This window comes from Coloeus monedula (genome assembly GCF_965178545.1).
Source record: "Coloeus monedula genome assembly, chromosome: 22".
NCBI classification, from domain to species: Eukaryota; Metazoa; Chordata; class Aves; order Passeriformes; family Corvidae; genus Coloeus; species Coloeus monedula.
This window is the reverse complement of record NC_138802.1, coordinates 1,675,289-1,697,102: the sequence shown is the minus strand read 5'-3', so window position 1 is coordinate 1,697,102 and position 21,814 is coordinate 1,675,289. Positions and strand designations below refer to the sequence as shown.

The window sequence follows — 21,814 nt, the reverse complement described above, 5'->3', positions numbered from 1 at the left end:
CAGGAAGCAGGAGACGATCTGCGTGTTGTCTATCAACTGAGATAACGATGGGAATGCGAGGAAAACGCCCCTTTGCCCCCTCGCTGCCGGAAATGGCGCCTGCCCTCACCCAAGATGGCGGCGGCGCCCTCCCGCCGCGCGGTGCAGTGACGCCCTTCCTCCTTCTCCTCCTCCTCCTCCTCCTCCTCCTCCTCCCCGCCTCCCTCCGCCCTGGCAGCGTTGGGGGCTTCGTGAGGGGCCGCGGGCGCTCAGGGGCGGCCGGGCCCGGGCTGAGCCTCCCCGCGGCCGTCACGGCGCTCGGGGCAGCGTCCGCTCACTCCCGAGCGGCTCTCGGTGAGTGCGGGCGGCCCCTCCCGCAGCCCGCGGGATTCCGGGGGGATCTGAGGGGCTTGAGGGGTTTGTCTGGGGGGTTTGGGCTCCCTCGTGCTCTCTCTGTTGGATTTGGGATTTTTTTCCCTGGAATTGGGTGGTGTGATCTCTGTGGGTCACTTGCAGCGGAGGATACTGTGGTTTTATGGCTCTGTGACAGGTCCGCCCCGGGGTTGTTTCCTGGGTGTTTCCAGGTCCGCTTTCTCTTGGATCTGACCGTGTTTCCCTCAGTCATCCCTCTCCGAAAACGTCCTTATCCCTTTTCCAAGGAGCATTTTTGTTGGGATCTCTGGGATATTCCCGTGCTGCCGCGGCTCTTTGTGCATATTGAGGGATGTTCCCTTCCAGACTCCTCTGCAGACTGAAAACTAATGCATTAATTCCATGTATTTATTATTTAACAGGCTTTTTAAATCTCTGGCAGCAAAAACTCCTCTATTTTTGTGTAGTTTCCTCTGAATTTATTCTTGTGTGTAGGTTTTTTATATTTGTATATATATATTTTACTATTTATATGTATGTAAATAAGTTACTGATACTACGCGTAGATTTTTCTAATTTTTAGATGCTCATTAGTGACCTCTTGCTTCAAAGTTTAATTTCTGTCTTTTCTCCTTTTTAGATCGTTTAACCCACAGTGGTTTCAGCAGCCAATAATTTGAATTTAAAAGGAAAAAAAAAAAAAATGATGTCGAGACAAGCTTTCCTCTGTGGTTTGGGATCTCTTTATTTATCCCTCCTGTTCATCTTCCTTTTGATGGATGTTTATGCCAGGCCTGCAAATAATTCCGTGCTCAAGGAAAAAGCAGCTGACAGCAAAGATGAGAACGAGATCCTGCCCCCAGATCACCTGAACGGGGTCAAAATGGAGATGGATGGACACCTCAACAAAGAATTCCATCAGGAGGTTTTCCTGGGAAAAGAGATGGAGGAATTCGAGGAGGATTCAGAACCCAGAAAGAACAGGAAGAAGCTGATGGCGATTTTTTCAAAGTAAGTCATGGGCAGTGCCAAGAGCAAGGAAACAGGAAAAAAAATGGGAATTTTAATTAATGTTTAGAAGTTGAAAGGGAAAAGCCTCACTCTGGAACTGCTGTGTTTGGGTTTTATGCCAAAATATTCCGTTTCTGTGTGGAAAAAAGAACTTAAAGGTATGAAAATCAATATTCCTTTTTCCTGGCTCAAGGAATAATTCATCCCACTTGGATTTTAGATCCAGGAATTGGGGAGGAAGGGCTTCAGTTCTGTCCTAAGTTTGGTTTCAGTTGGCAACTTGAGTTCTTTATTTATTTTCTAGCCTTTTGTTCCCTCTGGAGCTTGGGTTTATTCCTGTTGGGACTTGTGCAAGTAAAGAGAAAACACTGGGAAGGCAATAAAGAAAAAAGGGCAGAGAAACAATGTGGTAAAATTGTGAAAAACCTTCAAAAATTGTGAATTCTGCTCACAAAACTTCCAGTGGATGCTTCAGTGGCTAAAAGTGGAGTGTTTCAAGTGAATAATAAATAAAAATAATTGTGGATAAGTGCACCTTCCAACAATTCAGGAATCCCCAGGACAGGTTCAGGAAGTAACAGAGCAATTCCTGAGAATCTAGAACAAGAAAAGAGAATAAAACATAAAAATAGACAGATTTTTTTTTTTATTTTATAGCTTTATTAAAAAGTTAATTAATTTCTTTACTTGGTATAGAAATATCAACTTTGATTTCAGACACTCAGGCATTTTCCCTTCCATAAAAAGCCCTTTTTTTGGCTTTGTTTCAGCACTTTCAGACACCAGGTGGCAGAATTGGGTTTTTTTTTGGAGTGAAGGATTCATTTTATTAAAACAGCTCCAGTCAATACCACAGGGGGATAAACTGAGGAGGCTTTAAAAGCTTTATTTTGTGCAAACTTCTCATGAATAAGGGAAAAAATATCAATAATAACATTGGATATTGGGCTTTTTTGAGTTTTCCTGAGCAAAGGAATTCCAGCAAACAGCCAAACCTTTTTTTTTCTTTTTTTTCTTTTTTTTTTTTTTTTTTTTTTAAATTTAAAGAAAATTCTTTATTATTTTGTGGTGTTCAGACCCCTCATTTCCCTGGTAAAATATTAAATATCAAGATTTCTTTCTCCAACTCCTGGTTAGGAAATTGTCATCCCCAAATTCTAATTTATTTCCTCCTGTTTGTTATGAAAGAGGTTCCTTAGGAAGTTTCAATTAATTGGATTCAGGATCGGTTTCATTCAGAGATTTATTTCAGATTCCCTCAGAGGATCAGATTAAAAACGTAGGGAAGGGTTTGGGGGAGATTTGATTGCTTTCTAGAGATACTCTTAAAGAGAAATCCCAGGGAAATCCAGTAAATCCCAGACTTCCAGATGCTCTGAAATTATTTTCTTGGAAAACAAAGCAAACACAGAATGTGTTTTTGATCAACCAAAGCTCAGTGTGCCATAAAATTCACAAATAAATTCAAAGCATGAATTATTATCTAACAGAATTCCTGAAAATGAAGTTGGAACATGGAAAAGCTTCCCCAAACCATGATTTTCCAGGCAGGAAAACTGTGCCTGAAACATTTCCTAACTCTGGCTTGCTGAAATCTTGATTTGGATGAAACAGAACCCAGCCCTGAAATGATTTGCATCAAAAATTGGCGGTTTTTTGGGTGTGAAAGTTGTGATTTAGGAACCTCAGTGCCCTGGGTTCATTCAGGGAGGGAAGGAAGCCACATAAATCTGATTTTTAGTGGCTTCTGTTAGAGAAACCAGGCTAAAATGGGTTCCTTATCCATATTCAATATATTCCTTGCTATAGGAAAATTCAGTTTTCCTACAAAATCCACTCTTGTTCAGACTCCAAGGTCCCACTTTGTGCTTCCATGCTTTAAATCAGCAATAAATGGGATTTTGTTCCCTTTTTCCCTAATTATGATATGATTTAGGTGGAAAATACAATTAGAAGGAGGAATTTTGACAGCTGTGATCTCAGGAAACAAAATTTTAAATACTGAGGGGGAAATGCCTTTTTTAGGCTCATTTTTGATGCCAAACTTGGTCCCCCCTAAGCCCTGAGTGCCCCAGGAGCATCTCCCTGCTCTTGCCACTGAGCTGATGTTTAATTATAGCACCTTTGTGATATTTAAACTCCCTAATTCTGCATTTCTTGGGTCTGTTTGTCTCTTTTTTCACATTTAATTGACATTTAAAGGCAAATCACATCTTGAATAATTCGAGTTTCAATAATAACACCTCAGTGATACAAACAGATAACAAAGCTCAGAGTCAAACTGGGGCTTTTTAATTGTGTTTTTCTTTGAGTTTTGTTTTTTTAATAGAAAAAAGAGTGGGTTTGAGATGCTTTAAATAGAATCTGAAATGGTAATGAAATGAAATCTGATTTTTTTTGGTTATATTTTGAATACTTACTTAATGGTGTGCTCAAAAAACCCTCAAAGTGGCAGAAAATTTGATTTATGGGGTTTTTTTTAACTGTAATTTTAAAATTTGTTTCTTAATGAAATAAGGATTGATGGGGTGGCAGAAGAGAGGATGGTCAGCATGGATTTTCCTGATAATTTTAATCAGGAAAAGTTGAATTCTGGAGCTCTGAATCCAAGAAATTCCTTGGGAAAGCAAGAGCCAGGCAGAAAACTCAGGGAGAACAAATGGATGTGCAATTTTAAAATGTGTTCAAAATTAAAAATAGCAGCTGGAATTTGTTACCAGAGATCAAAGTGAACAGAAAACACTTATTTTTTTATTTTCTTCCACTTCCAAGTGCTGCAATCAAATATTAGTTGGAATCCTCAGGAAATCTCAGAGATCTTGGGGGAAAAAAAGGGCTTGGAAAGAGAAATGGAGAGGGAATTAAAGGTCTGGAAGGAATTTGGAATTTCCAAGTAGTGACAATTGTGGTTTCCTCTTGAAAAAATTCCCTCAAAACCACGATTTAACTCCAGCAAAGTGAATGTTTTTCACTGAATGGTAACCTAAATGTTGTTAAATTGAATTAAATGACTGAAATTAATTAAGTTATTTACATTTAATTATGAAATAAAGGTTGAGCTGCCACTTGTTTCTCAGAGAGAGTCGTAAATGTTCTCTCTTCTGTTTATTAGTGCTGAATAAAACAATTGAGAAGCTAAAACCACACCAGATCTTTCCCTCCTAAGCCCCAAATGTAAATCCTGTTTGTTTTTCCTGCCTAGGGTGGATATAAATAATGATAAAAAAATCAGTGCCAAGGAAATGCAGCGTTGGATCATGGAAAAAACAGACGAGCACTTCCAGGAAGCCGTGGAGGAGAACAAAATGCATTTCCGAGCTGTGGACCCTGATGGGGATGGTAAAATCAACATTTTTTTTTTCCATCCAAAACCGACTTTTTACATCAATTCTGGCATCCAGAACTGGCTACTGGGATAAAATTTGGGTTGGGAATCGCAAGTTTTGGCTTCTGTGGGAAGGGATGTGCTGCAGGCACTTCTTTGTTTCATAAGGTAGTGGAAAAAACAACCTAAATTGGTTTTTTTTCACAAAACCTTTGTGGCTTAATAAACCCAGAAGTGAATCAGGTGACAGCTTTTATGTTGTCATTCATAAAATTCAGTGTGGGGTTGTAATGTTGGACTAAAAGATTTTAAAACTTGGTGGTTTTTAAATCCTAAAATCAAAAATTCATCATTTCAGGCTGAGATTTTCTCTTTCTTCCAGGCCACGTGTCCTGGGACGAATATAAAATTAAATTCTTGGCAAGCAAAGGCTTCAATGAAAAGGAAATTGCAGAGAAAATCAAAAACAACGAGGAGTTGAAAATAGATGAAGAAAGTAAGTGCACAGTGAGGTGGGCTTTGTGTTCCTAAAACCTGGATGTGAAAATAAAAATGGGAGAGAAATGTTTTGGTTGTTCTGCTTGAGTAGGATTGAAGTCAGAAAACAAAAATTTTGCATTTTTTCCACCTAAAATCTGCCATGAAAATGACAATTTTTAAGAGGAATGTTCCTGTTTTCCCCCTTAAAGAAATTTCAATTTACTGTTAAATCCACCCCGAAGTTTTAAGTCAGAAGACACAAATCCTACATTGTTCCTCACCAGAATCTGCCATGAAAATGACAATTTTTAAGAGGAATCTCCCTGTTTTCCCCCTTCAAAAAACATTGAAATTTACTGTAAAATCCCCTTCTAAAGCTTCTCCCTTTCCCTGCAGGAATTAGTCATTTAAAAAGGCCTTAGGTGACATTTTCCAGTGATTAAAAAGCAACTGAGATGCAAAAAGGAGCTGAGAATTTGCTGGCAGGGGAATCACCTGGGGGCAGCTTCCAGGAACCTCAGCACATCAGAGCTGCTGAATCAGGGCATCAGTTCTTTACCTGAGCACCAAAATCTTCTTTAGGAAAATCAAATTATTCATCCCCCACTTCCTGAGGGTTTTTTCTCATCCTCCAAACACTGTAAAAGTGGGTTTTTTTAAATAAAAACCACCTGGGTGTGTGGCGTTTAAGGCACTTCCTGCAGAAATTTGGATTTCAATTCACGATGGAATTGTCACCATGGAAGAGCTGGAGGTAAATTCCTGCTCCTTTTAAACCCAATTGTTTTCAAATACACCATTAAAACCCCAAAATACTTGAATTACAGCACAATTATTCACAAATATTTCATGGCAAAATAGAATATTACATTTTAATTTCGATTTAATTTTAATTTCACTTAAAATCTAGTATAAATATTTGGTTTATAAGTTTTTTGGAGTGCTGGCAGGTGGTTTTATGTTGGTTTTTTTAAAGAAAATTGGGATTTTTTTTCACCCTCTGAGGGTTTTTTTTTAACCCCCCAGACTCTGGGATGGATCTGGAGGGGTAAAACCCAACCCCAAAGCACAGAATCAAACTTCCAGTTACAAAATAATCTCCAGATTCATTGAAAAAAAAAGGAATAAAATATTCTTTTAATATTTTGAAAATACTAGAATAAAAGAAAACCTAAAAAAATGAAGGGTTTAATTTTAATGAATTGACAGATATTGACAGATAATAATTGGATTGTGGAATGAAATGTGCAAGAATTCCATGGCAAATTGAAAGGGATTTTGGTGCTGATTTCTCTCTTCGTACACCCTTGATTCTACTTCTTTTTGTACAGCAAAATGAATAAATACCGTGATAAATAAAAATCTGCAAGGTTTAAGCTTATAGAACATCATTAACGTTCTCTAATTAATCTGAGAGCTTGAAATCAATGACTTGTGACAATTGCAATCCTAAAAAGGAATTGGGACAAGCTTCAATTGGTGCTAAATCCCGACTTTGCAGCGCAGGAAGTGCTGGATAACCTGAAGGATCGCTGGTACCAGGCTGACAATCCCCCCCCAGACCTGCTGCTGACCGAGGAGGAATTCCTGTCCTTCCTGCACCCCGAGCACAGCAGGGGCATGCTGCAGTTCATGGTCAAGGAAATCATCCGGGATTTAGGTATTCCACACTTTTTTTGGGAATTCTTTCCAGGCGCTCTGTTATTTTAGGTGGCTATCGAGAGGGTTTTTTGTGAAATATTCTGATTTGAGCAGGGAAAAAAGGGAGGTTTTAGGACAAATCTTGGAATTCTGTGGAGTTTTTTAGGCATCTTGAAATTCAATTTGATTTCTGGTTTTTAAGTCGTAGACTAATTTGTGATTATTTAGAAAAAATAAATAATAAAAATTATAAATAGTAATAATACGTGAGCACAAATCCTGGAATTCTGTGGAGCTTTTAATGCATCTCGAAATTCAATTTAATTCCTGGATTTTAAATCATAGACTAATTTGTGATTATTTAGAAAAAATAAATAATAAAAATTATAAATAGTAATAATATGTGAGCACAAATCCTGGAATTCTGTGGAATTTTTTAATGCGTCTCGAAATTCAATTTAATTCCTGGATTTTAAATCGTAGACTAATTCGAGATTATTTATAAAAAATAAATAATATAAATAGTAATAATATGTGAGCACAAATCCTGGAATTCTGTGGAATTTTTTAATGCGTCTCGAAATTCAATTTAATTCCTTGTTTTTAAATCATAGACTAATTTGTGATTATTTAGAAAAAATAAATAATAAAAATTATAAATAGTAATAATATGTGAGCACAAATCCTGGAATTCTGTGGAGCTTTTAATGCGTCTCAAAATTCAATTTAATTCCTGGATTTTAAATCGTAGACTAATTCGAGATTATTTATAAAAAAATAAATAATATAAATAGTAATAATATGTGAGCACAAATCCTGGAATTCTGTGGAGCTTTTAATGCGTCTCGAAATTCAATTTAATTCCTTGTTTTTAAATCATAGACTAATTTGTGATTATTTAGAAAAAAAATAATAAAAATTATAAATAGTAATAATACGTGAGCACAAATCCTGGAATTCTGTGGAGCTTTTAATGCGTCTCGAAATTCAATTTAATTCCTGGATTTTAAATCGTAGACTAATTCGAGATTATTTATAAAAAATAAATAATATAAATAGTAATAATATGTGAGCACAAATCCTGGAATTCTGTGGAGTTTTTAATGCGTCTCGAAATTCAATTTAATTCCTGGATTTTAAATCGTAGACTAATTCGAGATTATTTATAAAAAATAAATAATATAAATAGTAATAATATGTGAGCACAAATCCTGGAATTCTGTGGAATTTTTTAATGCGTCTCGAAATTCAATTTAATTCCTGGATTTTAAATCACAGAATAATTTGTGATTATTTATAAAGAATAAGCAATATAAATAATACAAATTAGAAATAATAATATGTGTATTTATATATGAATATAATATATATTTATTAGGGTAATAAATAGAATTAATAAATAGAATTAATAAATAGAATTAATAAATAGAATTAATAAATATGATAATATATAGCACATAGAGTAATAAAAATAAGAAATGAGTATTTATACCTATAAATATATACATACATATTTATCTATCATATTTTATGCAATATATAAAAAATAACATATATTTTTATATATAAATAATAAATACCTGAGTATTTATAGATTTAAAAAATCAGCTTTTTCTTCACTACTTCACACTGAAGTTCTGCTGGTTTTGAGCATTTTACATATGAAATATTATCAAATTCATTGATTTAAAATATTCTCTCAGGGACTTGGGACTTCCCCAGCTCAGCAGCTGTGGCTTAGTCATGAAAATGGAAAGAAAAGATTGAGGTTTCTAAGCAAACAGTAATTTTTTTTTTTTTTCTTTGAGTATTCAGAATTATTGGTCCCCAAGTTGTTTTTCTTGCCACTGAGTCAATAATAATGCAGATTTCAAACTGTCAGAACACCTGGGGTTCAAAAGAATTAAAATAGAACTGATTTTTGCTGATAAATATGAGGAGTTTCCAGTGACACACAGAGAGAAAAAAGCTCAGTACTTTGAATTTTCTGAGGGTTTGTTTGATGCTGAATCTGTAAGAAAATGTCTGGTGTAGTAAATGGAACAAGTAAGAATTAAACCAAAAAAATTTAAAAAACCTTAAATGTCCATTTTTCGGTCCAGAAAAATTAATTTATTTAGTGTTTGATGAATGTGTGTGAATGTAGAATTTTCTATTTGGATTTTTTTTGTTATTTAAAATAATAATAAATACAATAAAATAATACTAAAATAATAAAACAGGGATTTTTTAAAAAATAAATTAAAATAAAAAATAACAACTTTTCTCTGCCCAAATCAGGCTCAAACCAGAAAGAAATTCCCATTTTTATGGATATGAAGCAAATCTTTTGAATTTTTCTGCTGCTTTTTGTGCAGATCAGGATGGAGATAAGAAACTCACCCTGTCAGAATTCATTTCTTTGCCTGTGGGCACTGTGGAGAACCAGCAGGCTCAGGACATTGATGATGACTGGGTGAAGGACAGGAGAAAAGAATTCCAGGAGGTCATCGATGCCAATCACGATGGAATTGTCACCATGGAAGAGCTGGAGGTAAATTCCTGCTCCTTTTAAACCCAGTTCTTTTCAAATACACCATTAAAACCCCAAAATACTTGAATTACAGCACAATTATTCACAAATATTTCATGGCAAAATAAAACATTACATTTTAATTTCGATTTAATTTTAATTTCACTTAAAATCTAGTATAAATATTTGGTTTATAAGTTTTTTGGAGTGCTGGCAGGTGGTTTTATGTTGGTTTTTTTAAAGAAAATTGGGATTTTTTTTCTCCCTCTGAGGGGTTTTTTTAACCTCCCAGACTCTGGGATGGATCTGGAGGGGTAAAACCCAACCCCAAGGCACAGAATCAAACTTCCAGTTACAAAATAATCTCCAGATTCATTGAAAAAAAAGGAATAAAATATTCTTTTAATATTTAAAAAATATTAGAATAAAAGAAAACCTAAAAAAAACCCCATGGCCACCAAATTTGGGGGCTCCAAGAGCCTTAAAAATAACCCAAAACTCATTTCTTGTGGGGTTTTCTGGTTTAAAAACCACATTTTTCATGTGTGGGGTCTGATTTAGGGCTTTTTTGGGCTTTTTTCTACTCCAAGACTGGCTAACTAGTAAAATTCCTCATTTCCCCATTATCCAAATATTTGGATATGGATTTTTAGGCTGAACAATTGTGTGGTGACACAGAATATTTTTAATTTTACTGAGGGTTTGATTCAAATAATCCCTGTTTTACCTGGGAAATCTCTATTCACCCACAGAGATGCCACATCTTTGACTGAATTAAAGATAATCCTCATCTTTCTATTTTTTAAATTAAACCTTGCTCTTAATGAATTCTTGAATTAGTTGGTTTCTGAGCCTTTTTAAAATGGCTGAAAAAAGTTCTAAATTGACCAAATTTTGAAAATACGAGAAGAATTTAGAAAAAATGAGCGAATTTAGCTCCTACAAATCACTAATTGTTAATTTGGGCCTGGAATTTGATCCTGAGTTTAATTTGCAGCCCAAACTCCACAAATATTTCTTGGAATGAGCTGAAAAAATCCAGATTTTTGGGAACAGCCGTGGAAGCGGGATAAAACCCGCTGTTCAAACTCTACTTAAAGAGCTTTTCCCGTGCTTCCCATCCATTTCAGGCTGGGATATGGGATGGGATATGGGAAGAAGTGTGGTCAGGGCTGGGAAAAGGATGATTCTCCATGTTTTAGGAATACATGGATCCCATGAACGAGCACAACGCGCTCAACGAGGCGCGGCAGATGATCGCCGTGGCCGACGAGAACCAGAACCACCACCTGGAGCTCGAGGAGATCCTCAAGTACAGCGAGTACTTCACAGGCAGCAAACTCATGGATTATGCCCGGAATGTCCACGAGGAATTCTGAGCCTGTTCCCTCTTCCAGCACTTTCTGCTTCCCAAAAAAAAAAAAAAAAAAACAACAAAAAAAAAACACACCCAGGGAAAAAAAAAAAAGGACTCGACCAAGCCGCGGAAATTCTTTGCTGCTATCGCCGCTCCTCGCTCGGTGGTGTCCCGGATTCCCGACTTTCCGTCCATCCCTGGCATCTGCAGCTCTTTGGATTGGTTGCCCTGCCAGCAGAAATCATGGAAAAGGCCTGGATTCTGGCAGTTCTCCCTGCTTTGTGCTGGTAAATCCAGCTGGAATTCCGGCTGCTTTGCCTGGTTAAATATTCCCTTGTTGCCCTCACGGCTGTTGATCCAGGGAATCCCAAATAAAGGTTGGATTTTGGGAAGAGAACAGTGATTCCAAGGAATGTTTGAGCTCCTGGGAATATCCTCACACAATTCCTCACAGCTGCTGATCCAGGGAATCCCAAGTAAAAGTTGGATTTTGGGAAGGGGATGGTGATTCTAAGGAGTGTTTGAGCTCCTGGGAATTGCCCTCACAGCTGCTGATCCAGGGAATCCCAAATAAAGGTTGGATTTTGGGAAGGGGAATGGTCATTCCAAGGAATGTTTGACCTCCTGGGAATATCCACACCCAATTCCAGTGGTTTTCTCAACCTCCTGAAGAGTTTTTTGGGAATTTAATGGCAATTTCCACCTCTTTTCAGGAGCTGGGGAAGAATTTATTTGAAATGTTACAGAAAAACTGTTTGGAATGAAAATTTAATTAATTAAATTAAATTAAAAATGACAGATTTTGTGTTGACACCTGCACTGGGCATGGGAGATTACAGCTTAAAAAAATCAGATTTTGGTCTAAAATAAAACAGTTTGGATTTTTTTGGGGAATTTGAGCTGTTGGACAGAGCAGTGGGAATCCCCAAGGGGTTTGATGGCTGCTAAATTAAAATTCACTGGCAAAATTAATGAGCTCTCTGCTAATTAATGCTGTTAATGAGCTGGTAATGATGAATTTGGGGGGAATTACAGGCTTTGGGTAAGCTCTGAAAGCATCTCTGTCCAAAGTAAAATTGATTTTTCCTCTGCTTCCATCTTTCCTGGGGAAAAAAACCCTTCTTTGGGAAAGAATTCCGGAAAATTGGAGATGTTATATTTGATTAAATTTATTCTCTTAATATAATGTAAATACAAGAATTTCTGTCTCTCTTTCACTCTTCCTCTTCTTTATTTGATGTTTTTATTAAACACCTTGGATAAGAGGTTTTTATATCCATTTTTTTTCTTGTTTGTTTTCCATTAAATATTTTTCTCTCCATGCTTTGGAAATGCTGCTGCTTTTAAGGTTTGCCAGAGAGTGGGGGGGAATAAAACTCCTCAGGAAGAAGAGGAATAAATGCCATGGATAATCTCATATAAAATGCATTTAAACACAAAAATTTCAGTAAATTCAGCTGATAATTGTATTTTATCTGTTTATAGATTTTGCCAACACGTTCCTAATTTAATTTTGGGACACCATGAGAACGGAATCCCTAATCCCCACTATTTTCTGGACTCAGTGAAGGCACAGCTGCAATTCCAGGGAGCTGGAACACCTAAAATTGAGCTCCACGATCCAATTCCAATAGGCTGGAAAATCAAATTCCCTAATTCCCACTATTTTCTGGGCTCAGTGAAGGCAGAGAGCCGTCCTAGAACGACCAAAACTTTTAAATCCTGGATCAAATCAGTGAAATTCCAATAGGCTGGAAAATCAAATTGCCTAATCCCCACTATTTTCTGGACTCGGTGCAGGCACAGCTGCAATTCCAGGGAGCTGGAACACCTAAAATTGAGCTTCAGGATCCAATTCCAATAGGCTGGAAAATCAAATTCCCTAATCCCCACTATTTTCTGGACTCAGTGAAGGCAGAGAGCCGTCCTAGAACGACCAAAACTTTTAAATCCTGGATCAAATCAGTGAAATTCCAATAGGCTGGAAAACGAAATTCCCTAATTCCCACTATTTTCTGGGCTCAGTGAAGGCAGAGAGTCGTCCTAGAACTACTTAAACTTTTAAATCCTGGATCAAATCAGTGAAATTCCAATAGGCTGGAAAATCAAATTCCCTAATCCCCACTATTTTCTGGGCTCAGTGCAGGCACAGCTGCAATTCAGGGAGCTTGAACATCTAAAATTGAGCTCCACGATCCAATTCCAATAGGCTGGAAAATTCCCTAACTCCCCCCAATTTCCCTGCCTCACCGGAGGCAGTCCCATGGAGCTCCTCCATCCCTGCATTCCAGCGGGATTCACCTGCCTCGAGCGCTCCTTTTTACCCCTGAAACCCTTTTCAAACTCACCATTTCCTCTTCCTGCCTCGAGATTTCCTGCTTAAAACCCCAACCTGGGAAAGGGAAGGGGCGTGGAGAAACCGGGAATTTCCCTCCGCGGCACCGCTCGGAGGTGTCCCCGAGGCCGGAGCTCACAGCCCCGGGAGCGGCCGGCGCTGCTACCACGGGCAATGGCAGCTCCAAGGATTCCTTGGAATTTTCCTGCTCTCTGCTGGCTCCTGGCTGTGGCTCTTCCCGATTCCCTGGCTTTGGAATGTGGGGAGCACCAGTATCCCTTCCATGAGAAATGCTGCAGCGACTGTGCCCCCGGTGAGTGGCTGCTTTTGGGGCTGGGAAGAGCGAGCTTTGGACTGGGACGTTTGGTTTTGTACTGGGATATCTGGTTTGAAACGTAATAACCTGGTTTTTAGTGGACTAGCTGATGTTTTGCTTCACGAAATACCTGTTTTCTGGTAGTGGAATAATCTATTTTTTAGTGGAGTATTTAATTCTTTCTTACTGGAATATCTGTGAGTGGAATATCTGGGTTTTTGGTAGTGTAAAATCTGGGTTTTTTAGTGTCATATCCGGGTTTTTTTGTTCGTGTAATACCCATTTTTTAGTGTGATATCTCATTTTTTCTTAGCGTATTTTTTGCTAGTGTAATGTGGAATATCGAATTTTTTCTTAGTTTTAAGTGTAATACCCATTTCTTAATGCAATATCTGGTTTTTTGCTTGTGGAATATCTATTTTTTAGTGTAATACCTCCTTTTAATGTCTATTTTTAAGTGGAATATCTATTTGTTCGTGTAAAATCTGTTCGTTTAGTATCTTCTTTTAGTATAAGATCTATTTTTGTTAGTGTAATACCTATTTTTAGTGTGGTATCTATTTTTAAGTGCAATATCTGGTTTTTTTCTTAGTGTAATATCTATTTTTAGTGTAATACCTATTTTTGGTGTGATATCTATTTATTAGTGTAATACCTATTTTTGGAGTGATATTTATTAGTGTAATATCTATTTATTAGCGTATTATCTATACTTTTAGTGGAATACCTATTTTTAAGTGCAATACCGATTTTTTGTAGTGTAGTATCTATTTTTTAGACTGATAAAAATCACTTTTAGGACAGAAAAATTTGAAAAATCTTCCTTTCTGAGAGTGGTTTCTAACTTTTTTTAATGTGTTTTTGCTTCCTGAATGGCTCAGTCAGGGGAATTTTCATTTTTGGGAATGTTGTCTGAAAAAAAAGTGGTAAAATTCAAATTATTGCTCTTTACCTGTCCCACAAAGAAGCTCAGAAATCCTGGATAAGAATGGCAATCGAATTAATTATTATTATAAATCTAATCTAATCTAATTCATTCTGGTCCTAAAGATTTCTTTTATAGCAAGGTTTAAATTATTTGATATTTTTCATGTTCTGGTGGGGTTTTGAGGAAGAAAAAAATGGTTTATTCCTAGAATTTAACTAAGATTTACTGGGATTTTTTTAAGGAAAAATATTCCTGATTTATAGACAGATAAACTTGCAGGAAAGGGATTTATTTCCTCCTTTTTCCTTGTAAAAACTGCAGGATTTTAACCTTTTCTAAAGGAAAATCCAGCTTGGTTTTCCCTCCTTATTTTTATTTTCCTTATTAAATCTTATTCCACAAAATTCTGGGAACTGCTGCAGGAATATTCTCCTCCAAGATTTAATCAAAATAAAATCAACTTTTAACCCAGCATTTGAGGCATTTCTTGCTTAATTCTCAAATCTAATTAAACCCGAGTGGGTTTTGAGCTGAGCTTAAAGCCAGGACTAACTGTAAGAGGATATAGATAAAATATAGTCTCTCAAAAATGTTCTTGTTCAAATGAAAGAACTTGTTTCAATTTTTTTTGCACTCTTTGCAAATCTGCCTCTGAGGGGAAACTTTTTTTTTCAGCAGCTCTTCCTGATGGTGGAGATAATAAAAACGTAGAGGTGGAGATGTTAAAATGCAGAAGTAATAAAAATGTAGTGGTTTACTGCAGTTAAAATCCCTAAAAATCTCCTTTATTTAGCCACTCGCAGCCCTCATAAAATAAAGAGAATTAAATTGGGGCCTGGTGCTCATTGTTCACTGGCAAAAAGGGAAAATGGAGCCCCAAATCCAAGGAAAAACCATTTTTATCCCTGTTTGGGATTTAGGAATGACCATTTTTAGCCCTGTTTGGGACTTTCTGGGGCTGATTTGTGGGATTTAGCTGGTGAGGGAAGGCAGGACCTGTCCTAAAACCAGATCTAGACTGGAGATCAGCCCTAGGGCTGTCCTAAAGCAGATATTCCCTGACACTGGAATATCTGAACTGGAGGAAAAGGTGGCTTGGGAAGGTGTATTTGGGATACAGGAAAGGGAGAAAAGTTTGGAGCATTTTCTCAACTCTCAGCCATCCCCAGCCCTTTTTAGCTGCTCACTTTAATGGAGATTTTTCACACAGGCCAAACTTTCAGGGATGATTCTGCTAAATAAAAAGCTGAAACTGCCACATTCTGGGCACTGTTTGATCCCAATGTATGAAAATTAAGATTTTTTCCCTCATGATCCCACCCGATCCCTCCTTTTTGGGGTGTTTTTGTAGGGGAGAGGATGAGGAGCCGCTGCACGGCCACAGCAGACACCATTTGCGCCCCGTGCCAGGATGAATATTTCAGCTCTGAGCACCACCACGGCTTCTGCCACAGCTGCACCATCTGCAACACCAGTAAGTCCTTGGATTTGGGACATTTGGAGGGAAAAAATCCCTTCTGGGGGGAAAAAAAATCCCTTTTTTGGGTGCTCCTCAAAGCCCAGGGTGTTTCAAGCTGATCTCACCTCAGTTGTGAGGGTGGAGCAGGCCTGGGCCTACCTGAAACTTGCTGTCCTTAAATGAAATTGTTCAATTATTAACTTGTTCAATTATTAATTGTTAATTATTAATTGTTAATTATTAATTGTTAAATTGTTGAATTCTGCAGCTTCTACACACAAACTCCCCCTGAGGAGTTCATTTTTGTTGTTTCTTAATTAATTTCTGGTCTCTGCCTGGGCCCAGGGAAGGGCAGCGTGGAAGTGAAGAAGTGTGAGAAGACCTCGGACAGAGTGTGCATGTGCCGGGCAGGATTCATGCCAGCTGGAATTCCCTTGGGAAGTGGTAAGTTCAGGATGTGCCAGGCTTCCCAAAATCTTGCCCCCAAGGTGGGAATTTCTGCTGGAAAAGCTGCCTCGCCTTTGGCTCACTGAGGGCTCCGCACCAAGTGGCAAAACAGGGCTGGGGGGGCAAAAAATTCTCTGGGATTCCTGGCAGGAATTGTGAAATTCTCCTGAATAATATCCAGAATTGATCATCTTTGGGAATCCAGAATTTGCCAGTAGATAAAGCAGGGAATCCTTCCACTTTCCTTTGAAAATATTGATAATTAGCCAGCAGATAAAGTAGGAAAACTGCCACTCTCCTTGAGAATATCCATAGTTTGTCAGTGGATAAAGCAGGGAATTCTGCTACTTTCCTTGGTAATGTCCATAATTGATAATCCTTGATAATCCATAGTTTGCCAGTGGATAAAGTGGATAAAGGGAATTCTGCCACTTTCCTTGATAATTTCCATAATCACCCAGGGGATAAAGCAGGAATCCCTGCCAGTTGCAGCCTACACCCTCTGAGTGCTGTGTTATTTCCCTTGTCTGGTTTTAGGAGTTTAGTTGGGTTTGGTAGGTCTGGCCTAAGACAGACTAACAAATTATTATTTTGTTGCTCACTGAACCCAAATTCTGCCTTTTTTATCCCTTTTTTCCCAGAGTGCTCCCGATGTCCTGAAGGGACTTTCTCCAGAGGAAGGAATGAGAACTGCCAGCCTTGGACCAAGTAGGAATCCCTGCTCCCAACGTGCTCAGAGCAGCTTTGGGGGTTTCATTTTTACAGGAAAAGCCCAAATCAGGATAAATAAATCAGAAAAAACCTGGATTGGTTTAGGGTTCCCTGAATCCCATCCTGTGTGATTTTTAGGATCCTTGAGCTGTCTGTGCTCATTTGAAGCCTCTGCCTTTGGCCCTTTTGCTCCTCACTGTGGCACCAACATTTTCTACCTTTTTTTAAAGCTCTGGATGGTTTCCTTGGAGCAGAAAATTCCTGTGCCAAAAGCAGCTCTGCTCCAGGGCTCACAGAAATCCAGGATCTTTTTTTCCAGCAATAGCTTGAATTGGTTTAATTGTGCCTCACATTTTTGTGGGATGTAGGGATGGTAAATCCTGAGTTTGTGGTGATAAGACAAGGACTGTGATTATCCTGTGGATGGGAGGTAGGAATCCGTTCCAGCAGCTGTTGGAAAGCTCATCCTGATTTATTTTGCATCTCCAGCTGCAGCAGTTTTGGGAAGAGCACCCTCCGAGCTGGCACAAGGACAGAGGATGCCCTTTGCAGCAGCCCTGATGTCCCTGCCAGTGCCACCAGCCCCACCCCGGATGCCATTCCCACGGAATTCCCGGAGAACAGCTCCAGTACCACAGCCCCCTCCAGCCCCAGGGAGATTCCCTCCGTTTGCCTGGATCCCAGCAGCCCCACGGAGCCCAGCTGGGGTAAGGACAGGCAGTGAGCAGAGCAGAGCTGGGTAGGGAATTCCAGCTGGAGCTGCTTTCCTGGGAAGTCAAATCCCACTTCCTCAAAAGCCATTTCTGTTCTTTACACAGCCTTTCAGTATTCCACATTTCCACCTGCAGGTTCTTTCCTGGGAACTGGAATCCCATTTTCTCAGGAGCCTTTTCTGTATTTCACACAACATTCCAGGATTCCACATTTCCAGCTGGGCAGAGATTTCCATGTAAAGCTGCTTTCCTGGGAACTCAAATCCCACTTTCTCAGAAACCATTTCTGGTTTTTACACGACCTCTCTATTCCACATTTCCAGCTTTCTTGGGGAAATCCCCCTTTTTCTGAAGCCATTTCTGTATCTTACACAACCTTTCAGGATCCCACATTTCCAGCTGGGCAGGGATTTCCATGTAAAGCTGCTCTCCTGGGAACTGAAATCCCACTTTCTCAGAACTAGATCTGTAGTTCCCACAATATCCCAGGATCCCACGTTTCTGTGGTCGCTGGAACTCTCAGCCTTTTTGTTTTAGAGGCATTTCTGGACTTCTGGATTCTCCCTTTAGAAGCTGGAAAACTCTGGGGATTCCAGCCAGAACTGGGAATTATTTTTTTAGGGAATTTTTCTGTTCTAATTCCAGGCTCTTTATCCCTCCTCCTGCTGTGCCTGATCCTGCTGATGGTGAGTGGAATGTCCATCCTCCTGCTGATTATCCAGGCAGCCAGGAAGGAAACCAGGAGAGGGCCTGGGAGGAGCATCCAGCAGAGTGAGTTCCCTTTTTTATGGGATAAAATAAACAGGAAAAAATTAATCAGGGCCCCCTGTTTGAAATTTGATCATTAATAAAAATTATCTGCAGGGAATTCCAGAGGTTGATCCCTGATTAGGAGGTCAGTGTCCCAAATTTTCATTCCAGAGCCCAGATTCCCTGATTGTTGCCATCCAGAGGGATCTTCTCCCTGATTTTCCCTCCTTTTATCTTTCCCCCTCCTTAATCCCTGATTTTAGGCAGGGAATTCTCTTCCTGGCAGGATCCAGCACCAACTTCCAAGAGCAGAATGGGAATTTTTTGTTGCCTCCATAGAATTGAAATGTCCTGAATTCTCCTGCAAACGTGGGAAAGGTCTGGCTGAGAAGAGCTGAGCTCTAAAACCAGGATCAAGTGGCAGAGCTGAGCTCTAAAACTGGGATTAAGTGGCAGAGTTGAGCTCTAAAACTGGGCTTAAGTAGCAAAGCTGAGCTCTAAAATCAGGATTAAGTGGCAAAGCTGAGCTCTAAAACTGGGATTAAGTGGCAAAGCTGAGCTCTAAAATCAGGATTAAGTGGCAAAGCTGAGCTCTAAAACTGGGATTAAGTGGCAAAACTGAGCTCTAAAATCAGGATTAAGTGGCAAAGCTGAGCTCTAAAACCAGGATTAAGTGGCAAAGCTGAGCTCTAAAATCAGGATTAAGTGGCAGAGCTGAGCTCTAAAATCAGGATTAAGTGGCAAAGCTGAGCTCTAAAATCAGGATTAAGTGGCAGAGCTGAGCTCTAAAATCAGGATTAAGTGGCAGCTGCCTCAAGATCCATTCCCAGGCCCTCGGCAAAGTGGATTCTCCCTGATCCCTACATTTGGTGTTCCCTAGATTGCCTGGAAAGCCAAGAACCAACCCAAAAATCCCTTGGAGGGGTTTGGTCACCCACAAACCCCGGGAAAATCCCTGTTGCTCCCTCTGTGCACTAATTGTTGGAATGATTCCCTGTCTTCCAGAGGAGGGGAGCTGTCGAATTCCCATCCAGGAGGAGCAGATTGACTCCAATTCCAGCCTCATCAAAAACTGACTCCGCTCCTTTGCTGTTTCCTGCATTTTCTGAGCCAATGGATCTGAAGGAGCAGTGGGATTGTCCTGTGGCTAATTAGGGGCTGGTTTAACTCTTTAATTACACTCAGGGTCTCCCTGAGTGTCCCCTTTGGAATTTGTGCCCATGGGAGAATTCCTTAGGGGAATTTTGTGTGGTTCTTTCTCCTGGGCAAATCCTTGCTCAGCATCCCAGGGCTGAGCTGAAAACCCTCTGGGAATTTCCAGGCAGGAATTTCCAGCTGGAAGAGCTGATCATGGAGCAGACTGAAAACCAGGATGGTTTAGGGAAGAGAAAATCCTTGGATGCTCCTGGTAAGAGGAAAATCTGAATTATTAACCCAGTCCTGGGATTTTGGGGTTGGATTTGAACCAAGCTTGTACAGCCTAAACCTGGGTTCACCTTGGAACCCAGAACTGAAGAAATCTTGAGCTGTGCAGTTAAAATCCTCCCACACTGCATGAAAAAAAAAAAGGAATTTTACTTCTGTAAAGGTTTAAAATCCCCCCACATTTTGAAATGATCAGGGTTGAAAATCCCCCCATATTTTCAAATTAATTTTACATCTGTAAAGGTTTAAAATCCCCTACCTTTTGAAATGATAAAGGTTCAAAATCCCCCCCATATTTTCAAATTAATTTTATTTCTGTCAAGGTTTAAAATACCCCACAATTTAAATTAATTTTACTTCTCTAAGGGTTTAAAATACCCCCACACTTCGTGAATTTTACCTCTGTAAAGGTTTAAAATCCCCCCCATATTTTCAAATGAATTTTACTTCTGTAATGGTTTAAAATACCCCCAACATTTTATTAAATGAATTTGACCTCTCTAAGGGTTTAAAATCCTCCATATTTTAAAATGAATTTTACTTCTTTCAGGATTTAAAATCCCCCCATATTTTGGAATTATTTTATTTATATAAAGGCTTAAAATCCCCCATATTTTGAAATTAGTTTTATTTCTGTAAAGGTTTAAAATCCCCCCGCATTTTAAAATGATCAGGGTTTAAATCCCCCCCACACTTCATGCAATTAATTCTCCCTCTCTAGTTGGTTTTCCACAACTTCATCACTTTTGGAAAGCAAATTTTTAGGGAGCAAATTCCAAATCTGGAGTGTCTCAGGGGAGCCTGAAATGTTCTTGTAAAAACTTCTGCTCAATTTGAAATCTCTCAGTGTAAATTCGAGACAACTTGAATTTTTTATCATTTAGGACTGGTTTTCACTTCAAATATCAGCTGATAACTCCTCAAAAATGGGAATTTTAAACACACAGCACCAAGAATATTCCAAAATATGCAGCAGGAAATTTATTTAGGAATTTAAAGTTGTTTGTAAATCCGTGGATTTTAAATATTTGGGGGTTTTTTTATATGTTATACATATAGTGGCCTCAGCAGGGATTTCCCTTTCCCCAGGCCTTATACTGTGTATAGGAACATTTGTATTATATACAAAGTGGGAGAGGGATTTCTGGGAATAAAACTCTGGAAAAACAGCTCCTTGCACGTGTTTGGGGCAGGCAGAAATGTGGGGGAAATTCCTGCAGGAAGCTGATCAGCCTGGGGAAAGGGAGGAGGGGAGATTTTAGGGAATGGTTCTTCCCCAGAGGGTGACTGGGCTCCCCAGGGAATGGAGACATTCCCAAGGCTGCCAGAGCTCCAGGAGCGTTTGGACACCGCTCCCAGGCACTGGGTGGGGTTGTTGGGGTGTCTGGGCAGGGATCAAAGTTGGATTCGGATCCCTGTGGATCCCTTCCAGCTCAGGAAATTGCAGCTGCTCCATCCTGGGGCTGGGAATTCCCACCTTGCCTTGGCTCTGGCTCCTGGGGAGTTTTCCCTGTGGTCCAGCAGCTCCAGCCACGGATTTGCTGGGATGTCTGAGCTGCCCCTTGCTGGGAATGCTGAACCCTTGGAACGTGTCCTGGGGCTCAAAGCAGGGATTAACCCGGAAAGTGAATTCCAGGCAACTCCCAGCCCCTTCTGGGAAGGGCAGCTGAGCTCAAATCCCACATTTCCAGGTGCCCCAGGAAGGTGCTGGGAACTCCTGAGCTCAAATCCCACATTCCAGGTTTCCCAGGAACATTCTGGGAACTCCTGAGCTCCATCCCACATTTCCAGGTGCCCCAGGAACATTCTGGGAACTCCTGAGCTCCATCCCACATTTCCAGGTTTCCCAGGAACATTCTGGGAACTCCTGAGCTCCATCCCACATTTCCAGGTGCCCCAGGAACATTCTGGCAACTCCTGAGCTCAAATCCCACATTTCCAGGTGCCCCAGGAACATTCTGGCAACTCCTGAGCCCATGGGTGGGGACGAGAACACCCCCAGGAACAGGGGAGTTGTCACCAGCACAGCTCCTCTGTCCCCTGGGCTCCTCAA

The 21,814-nt window shown here is 39.6% G+C and overlaps 2 protein-coding genes across 2 annotated transcripts; both read left to right on the top strand.

The window, feature by feature from the left end:
* Nucleotides 1–193: 193 nt before the first annotated feature.
* SDF4 (stromal cell derived factor 4) lies at nucleotides 194–11,942 on the top strand. Its single transcript, XM_082295907.1, has 7 exons — nucleotides 194–333; nucleotides 992–1,362; nucleotides 4,565–4,701; nucleotides 5,070–5,183; nucleotides 6,669–6,827; nucleotides 9,166–9,341; nucleotides 10,523–11,942. The coding sequence occupies exons 2-7, from the start codon at nucleotides 1,055–1,057 to the stop codon at nucleotides 10,697–10,699; spliced, it is 1,071 nt and encodes a 356-aa protein (XP_082152033.1). The 5' UTR covers nucleotides 194–333; nucleotides 992–1,054; the 3' UTR covers nucleotides 10,700–11,942.
* A 760-nt stretch (nucleotides 11,943–12,702) lies between these two features.
* TNFRSF4 (TNF receptor superfamily member 4) lies at nucleotides 12,703–20,790 on the top strand. Its single transcript, XM_082295908.1, has 7 exons — nucleotides 12,703–13,325; nucleotides 15,608–15,730; nucleotides 16,061–16,159; nucleotides 16,804–16,870; nucleotides 17,363–17,580; nucleotides 18,232–18,357; nucleotides 19,342–20,790. Exons 1-7 carry the CDS (start codon nucleotides 13,187–13,189, stop codon nucleotides 19,410–19,412), a joined length of 843 nt encoding a protein of 280 aa, XP_082152034.1. The 5' UTR covers nucleotides 12,703–13,186; the 3' UTR covers nucleotides 19,413–20,790.
* Nucleotides 20,791–21,814: the final 1,024 nt, after the last annotated feature.